Source organism: Sebastes umbrosus, unplaced genomic scaffold (genome assembly GCF_015220745.1).
Source record: "Sebastes umbrosus isolate fSebUmb1 unplaced genomic scaffold, fSebUmb1.pri scaffold_122_arrow_ctg1, whole genome shotgun sequence".
Taxonomy (NCBI): domain Eukaryota; kingdom Metazoa; phylum Chordata; class Actinopteri; order Perciformes; family Sebastidae; genus Sebastes; species Sebastes umbrosus.
Genome location: NW_023618453.1, coordinates 20,001 through 27,887, shown reverse-complemented (window position 1 = coordinate 27,887; position 7,887 = coordinate 20,001). Strand labels below are relative to the sequence as shown.

General features: G+C 41.9%; 1 protein-coding gene across 1 annotated transcript in view; it reads right to left on the bottom strand.

The window, feature by feature from the left end:
* Positions 1 to 602: 602 nt before the first annotated feature.
* LOC119484264 (transcription factor COE3-like) overlaps positions 603 to 7,887 on the bottom strand; it is a 24,852-nt gene continuing 17,567 nt past the window's right edge. Inside the window, exons 8-10 of the mRNA XM_037762964.1 lie at positions 7,574 to 7,777; positions 6,419 to 6,589; positions 603 to 1,863 (exon numbers count right to left, since the gene is read on the bottom strand). Coding sequence (XP_037618892.1) covers positions 1,832 to 1,863; positions 6,419 to 6,589; positions 7,574 to 7,777 — 407 coding nt within the window. The 3' untranslated portion in view covers positions 603 to 1,831. The remainder of the gene's footprint in view (positions 1,864 to 6,418; positions 6,590 to 7,573; positions 7,778 to 7,887) is intronic.

Below are 7,887 nucleotides of genomic sequence, written 5' to 3'. Positions count from 1 at the left end.
GGGCTCTCTGGGTTCTATGGGCTCTCTGGGTTCTATGGGTTCTATGGGCTCTCTGGGTTCTATTGGGGGCGGCTGTGGCTCAGAGGGTAGAGCAGGTTGTTCACCAATCGGAAGGTCGGTGGTTCGATCCCTGGCTGCTCCGGGTCACATGTCGATGTGTCCTTGAGCAAGACACTTAACCCCAAATTGCTCCCGAAGGCAGAGCCATCGGTGTGTGGATGAGTATCTAGATTAGATCCTGATGGGCAAAGTTGGCACCTTAGTAGCCTCTGCCATCAGTGTATGAATGTGTGTGTGAATGGGTGAATGCTGACATGTAGTGTAAAGAGCTTTGAGTGGTCGGAAGACTAGAAAAGCGCTATATAAGTCCAAGTCTATTTACCATTTATGGGCTCTCTGGGCTCTCTGGGTTCCATGGGTTCTATGGGCTCTATGGGTTCCAGTTTAGTGAAGCCAGATAAGGAGGAGGTACCCGTACATGTTGAACCGGATTGGTAGTTCAGGCCTCAGGTTATATATATAGATTCTATATTCATATATTCATTTTCATAGATGTTGAATTGGACTTTGTGTGTTGAAGCTGAAAGAAGCGACGGAGTCTGTCAGAGCGATCTGCCGACTTTATTCACTTCAGGACAGCCAACAGTCATTAAAAGAAGATTCACATTAGAAACAACAGAACGAGTGGAGCTGATTGGACCGTCAGCTTTGATTGACAGCGCTATAAGTGTGTGACGACGTTAACATTCACTTTTCTTTTCTTGATACAAAACAATGGTTTGTTTCTCAGTGTGGCACACCACATACACACACACACACGTTTAAACCCCATGAAGACGACGTGACTCAACATCCATTTATACAAAAACAATCGCAGATATATAAATACATAAATACATATTTATAATCTGTATGGTACAAAAAGAGGTTCCCTCGGTGAGCTCAGTGACGGGCGGCGGGCGGGGCGGCGTGATCAACCACAGTGACGTATAAATATTCAGCCAGCTACGACTTTGGCAAAAATCACAAAACCCACAGAGAAAACACGGGGGCGGGGCTTAAGTGCTCGGGGCGGGGCTTGGAGACGGGGGCGTGGCTTAAGTGCTCGGGGCGGGGCTTGGGAGGAGGAGGAGGAGCTAGAATCAAAAAGACGACTCTGAACAAGAAGACAGATAGTGACAGTAGCCTATCAGGATGCAGGATTGGTTTTTACAGTGCAAGCATAAAAAGAAAACAAGATGAAAATAAATAAAGAACACAGACAGGCAGGGGCGGGGCTAAAGGGGGAGGGGCGGGGCTAAAGGAACAAGGGGCGGGGCTAGTAAGGAGAGAACGACACGTTTCATCATTCTTTCTTTCAGTCCATCTCTTCACTGACGTCTTCGTGCTGCATTCACTGGAACTATTAGAAGACTTCTCCTCTTCATCAGCTGCGACCACGAAGGAGGATTTAAATGTTCTGTAATTTGGGCCCGTTAACGTCCACAATCTTTGGATCAGTTCCCCAGAATCACATCACAAGTCGAGGACATGATGTCACATCAGAGGTGTGACATCACAGACATTACACCAACAGACTCCACCTCCCCCCCCACGCAGACAGTATAACATCCAAATAATTACAGAGAGCTGAAAGCACCCGGAGAAAAAGTCCTTTTAATGTTGGGCTCCGTCCCGTCAGAGATAACAGTTTCTTTTTCCATCTGTGACGGACAGAACAAATACTTTGTCCTGACTGGTCAGCTGCTGCCTGAGGCCCCGCCTCCTCTGAGGTGATTGGTGCTCGTGGCTGAGGGGGAGGAGCGAGACGAGGAGAGAGGAGGAAGACGTTTTACATCGGAGGGACGACGAGGCCGGACATCGCTGCAGAGACACAAAAATAGAGAAAGAACTGGTAAATACCAGCTGTACTCAGAGTACTGCAGTACTTTGACTGATGAAATACAGTGGCAGCAGTACTTGTAGTAGTAATAGCTAAAGTACTTGTAGTAGTAGTAACAGCAGTAGCTTAAGGACTTGTAGTACCCCCCCCCACACCTCTCATTTAAAGAACTGAATTAAAATAAAATCTGAGAAGTTTGTTGATGCTGAACACACACACACACACACACACACACGTTGTGATGTCATTCCTCATTAGCTTCCTGCTAACAACAAAATGCACATAGCAGCACACTGTTTAATTTACCAGCTCATTACACGCGCACACACACACACATTGTACACACACACACACACACACACACACACACACTAGTGTGAAACCACAACACTGTAACAGAACTCTTCACAGTAAAACATCTTGAAGCTCCGAGGAGGAACTTTCATTCTGTGGTGGTTCTGGCGGTCCCTGTGGACTAAAGCAGAAGTGTTTTCGAGCACCAGAGTCCCTTCAGAAAACCTCTCAGTCTGCCCCGCTCAGTCCTGGTTCTGGTTCTCCCGGGCCTCCCTTCCCTCCAGTAGCGTGGTGTTGGCTCCCAGCGAGGACCGGCGGAGCAGCGAGGTGAAGCTCTGCTCCTGGCTGGAGGAGGAGCCGGATCTGGGTGGTCCCATCAACACCTATAGGTGTTTCTGCAATTATGGGCATTTTTAGGTGCCAGCAATGAAATTGTTTATTGTTTATATATATAAATTAAAATGTTGAAATTTAAAATGTTAAAATGTTAAACTTTAAATGTTTAAATGTTTAAACAGTAAATGTTAAAATGTTAAACAAACGTTAAACATTAAAATGTTGAGTATTAAATGCTAAAATGTTAATGTTAAAATGTTAAAATGTTAAATGTTAAATGTTTAAATGCTTAAATGTTAAATGTTAAATGTTAGATGTTAAATTTTTAAATGTTAAAATGTTAAATGTCAAACGTTAAATGGTAAATGTTAAATGTTAAATGTTAAACGTTAAAATGTTAAACGTTAAATGTTAAATGTTAAATGTTTAAATGTTAAAATGTTAAATGTTAAATGTTAAATGTTAAATTTTTAAATGTTAAAATGTTAAATGTCAAACGTTAAATGTTAAATGTTAAATTGTTAAATGTTAAAATGTTAAATGTTAAATGTTAAAATGTTAAAATGTTAAATGTTACATTTTAAATGCTTAAATGTTAAATGTTAAACTTTAAATGCTTAAATGTTAATTGTTAAATGTTAAAATGTTAAATTGTTAAATGTTAAATGTTAAATTTTAAATGCTTAAATGTTAAATTTTAAACTTCAAATGCTTAAATGTTAAATGTTAAATTGTTAAAATGTTAAAATGTTAAAAGTTAAAATATTAAATATTAAAATGATAATTGTTAAATGTTAAAATGTTAATGTTTTCCCTTGTCCAGCTTTGTTTTTGTTTTTGTTGTTTTGATCTGTATTGTCTGTTTCTATGTAAAAACAATGAGTCAAACTTGTCACATACACACATACATTTATTCTTGTTTTAAAGTTTAATATTGTATAGGTAAATTGGTAAAATGATCTTCATATTGAGTTTTATTTTGATTGATTTATTTTCTGTTCCGTCGACTGTTAGACCGACTGCAGCTACAACTATTAATAACATTCAAATTGTATTTATTCATCTGCAGTGATGGTGGACGGCCTGCAAATGGATCAGCACACACACACACACACACACACATTATACACATACATTACACACACACATTACACACACACACACACACATTATACACATACATTACACACACACATTACACACACACACACACACATTATACACACACATTACACACACACACACAAACACACACACACATTATACACACACATTATACACACACATTACACACACACACACACAAACACACACACACACATTATACACACACATTACACACACACACACACACAAACACACACACACACACATTATACACACACATTACACACACACACACACACTGTGGCCTTTCTGCCTCGGTGAAGGCGGAGAGCTGCATGAATATTTAACACTCGACAAACCTCTCTGTCAGAAACACTGACATCACACTGACTGCCAGAGTGTGTGTGTGTGTGTGTGTGTGTGTGTGTGTGTGTGTGTGTTTAGAGGATGTATCTGTGGGTTGTAGTGAATAAAACATGGATTGGCCTGTCACTCTCCATGCAATACTAACAGTACTCAGGTTACCCACCCTGTGTGTGTGTGTTTAATGTGTGTGTGTGTGTTTGTGTGTGTGTGTGTGTGTGTGTGTGTATAATGTGTGTGTGTGTGTGTGTGTGTAACTGATGAAACTGAAGCTGCAGTGAATCATCAACAAAAACATATAACTGATGTTATTTACTGTCAGAACTTCACTACATCAGGTTCTACTCTACTTCTACTGGACTCCATGTTCTAAATGAATCAGGTTAAACATCAGGTTCTACTCTACTTCTACTGGACTCCATGTTCTAAATGAATCAGGTTAAACATCAGGTTCTACTCAACCTCTACTGGACTCCATGTTGTAAATGAATCAGGTCAACATCAGGTTCTACTCTACTTCTACTGGACTCCATGTTCTAAATGAATCAGGTCAACATCAGGTTCTACTCTACTTCTACTGGACTCCATGTTCTAAATTAATCAGGTCAACATCAGGTTCTACTCTACTTCTACTAGACTCCATGTTCTAAATGAATCAGGTTGAACATCAGGTTCTACTCTACTTCTACTGGACTCCATGTTTTAAATGAATCAGGTTAAACATCAGGTTCTACTCTACTTCTACTGGACTCCATGTTCTAAATGAATCAGGTCAACATCAGGTTCTACTCTACTTCTACTGGACTCCATGTTCTAAATGAATCAGGTCAACATCAGGTTCTACTCTACTTCTACTGGACTCCATGTTCTAAATGAATCAGCTCAACATCAGGTTCTACTCTACTTCTACTGGACTCCATGTTCTAAATGAATCAGGTTAAACATCAGGTTCTACTCTACTTCTACTGGACTCCATGTTCTAAATGAATCAGGTTGAACATCAGGTTCTACTCTACTTCTACTGGACTCCATGTTCTAAATGAATCAGGTTAAACATCAGGTTCTACTGTACTTCTACTGGACTCCATGTTCTAAATGAATCAGGTTAAACATCAGGTTCTACTCTACTTCTACTGGACTCCATGTTCTAAATGAATCAGGTCAACATCAGGTTCTACTCTACTTCTACTGGACTCCATGTTCTAAATGAATCAGGTCAACATCAGGTTCTACTCTACTTCTACTGGACTCCATGTTCTAAATGAATCAGGTCAACATCAGGTTCTACTCTACTTCTACTAGACTCCATGTTCTAAATGAATCAGCTCAACATCAGGTTCTACTCTACTTCTACTGGACTCCATGTTCTAAATGAATCAGGTTGAACATCAGGTTCTACTCTACTTCTACTGGACTCCATGTTCTAAATGAATCAGCTCAACATCAGGTTCTACTCTACTTCTACTGGACTCCATGTTCTAAATGAATCAGCTCAACATCAGGTTCTACTCTACTTCTACTGGACTCCATGTTCTAAATGAATCAGGTCAACATCAGGTTCTACTCTACTTCTACTGGACTCCATGTTCTAAATGAATCAGGTTGAACATCAGGTTCTACTCTACTTCTACTGGACTCCATGTTCTAAATGAATCAGGTTAAACATCAGGTTCTACTCTACTTCTACTGGACTCCATGTTCTAAATGAATTAGGTCAACATCAGGTTCTACTCTACTTCTACTGGACTCCATGTTCTAAATGAATCAGGTTGAACATCAGGTTCTACTCTACTTCTACTGGACTCCATGTTCTAAATGAATCAGGTTAAACATCAGGTTCTACTCTACTTCTACTGGACTCCATGTTCTAAATGAATCAGGTCAACATCAGGTTCTACTCTACTTCTACTGGACTCCATGTTCTAAATGAATCAGGTCAACATCAGGTTCTACTCTACTTCTACTGGACTCCATGTTCTAAATGAATCAGGTCAACATCAGGTTCTACTCTACTTCTACTAGACTCCATGTTCTAAATGAATCAGCTCAACATCAGGTTCTACTCTACTTCTACTGGACTCCATGTTCTAAATGAATCAGGTTGAACATCAGGTTCTACTCTACTTCTACTGGACTCCATGTTCTAAATGAATCAGCTCAACATCAGGTTCTACTCTACTTCTACTGGACTCCATGTTCTAAATGAATCAGCTCAACATCAGGTTCTACTCTACTTCTACTGGACTCCATGTTCTAAATGAATCAGCTCAACATCAGGTTCTACTCTACTTCTACTGGACTCCATGTTCTAAATGAATCAGGTTCAACATCAGGTTCTACTCAACCTCTACTGGACTCCATGGGTTAGGGTTAGGAGAGGAGGAGGAGGAGAAGGAGGAGGAGGAGGAGGAGGAGGAGGAGGAGGTGTAGTGTCACCTTGCAGCCCGTTGGAGTTGTTGCCGGAGCAGTTGGGAGGAGGAGGAGGAGGTGAAGGAGGAGGTCTGACGACGGGAGCGAAGGCGCTCTTCTGTTTGACGGCGGCCGAGAAGGAGAAAACTCCGTGAGAGGAGTTACAGTTTGACACCATGGTGGGACTGGAGGGGACAACTGGAACACAACGGAGACAGGAACCAGATCAGGAACCAGATCAAGAACCAGACCAGGAACCAGATCAGGACCCAGGAACCAGACCAGGAACCAGATCGGAAACCAGATCAGGACCCAGGAACCAGACCAGGAACCAGACCAGGAACCAGATCAGGAACCAGACCACGAACCAGATCAGGAACCAGATCAGGAACCAGATCACGAACCAGATCAAGAACCAGACCAGGAACCAGATCAGGAACCAGATCAGGAACCAGACCAGGAACCAGACCAGGAACCAGACCAGAAACCAGATCAGGAACCAGATCAGGAACCAGATCAGGAACCAGACCAGGAACCAGACCAGAAATCAGATCAGGAACCAGATCAGGAACCAGATCAGGAATCAGACCAGGAACCAGATCAGGAACCAGATCAGGAACCAGACCAGGAACCAGATCAGGAACCAGATCAGGAATCAGATCAGGAACCAGACCAGGAACCAGATCAGGAACCAGATCAGGAACCAGATCAACCATGGTGGGACTGGAGGAAATCATTTTAAAAAGTAGCAGTAGTAGTAGTAGTAGTAGTAGTAGCAGTAGTAGTAGTAGTAGTAGTACCAGTAGTAGTAGTAGTAGTAGCAGTGGTAGTAGTAGTAGTAGTAGTAGTAGTACCAGTAGTAGTAGTAGTAGCAGTGGTAGTAGTAGTAGTAGTAGTAGTAGTACCAGTAGTAGTAGTAGTAGCAGTGGTAGTAGTAGTAGTAGTTGTAGTAGTACCAGTAGTAGTAGTAGTAGTAGTACCAGTAGTAGTAGTAGTAGTAGTACCAGTAGTAGTAGTAGTAGTAGTAGTAGTAGTACCAGTAGTAGTAGTAGTAGTAGTAGTAGTAGTAGTACCAGTAGTAGTAGTAGTAGTAGTACCAGTAGTAGTAGTAGTAGTAGTACCAGTAGTAGTAGTAGTAGTAGTAGTAGTAGTACCAGTAGTAGTAGTAGAGGTAGTATTTACCTTGATACTTACTGCCGTAGGGAGAGTTGGCGGTGGACCCGTTGAGGAAACCGGGGGAAGTGGCCACTCCTAGGTTTGGCATGCCGGTGTTGCCGTAGCCGTTCATGCTGTTGCTGACGGTGTTGCCGTAGTTACTCTGTTGGGGGGTGGAGCTCGGTACGTATCCCCGCGGCGACACGCTGCTGGTGTTGCGACTGTAACCGACTGGAAGAGGATGACATCATCCCAGGTTTAGTACAGCAGTAACCTGACCACAGTACTAGTAGTACTAGTACTAGTAGTACCTTGTTCTAAAGCCGTGGGCACACTGCCCG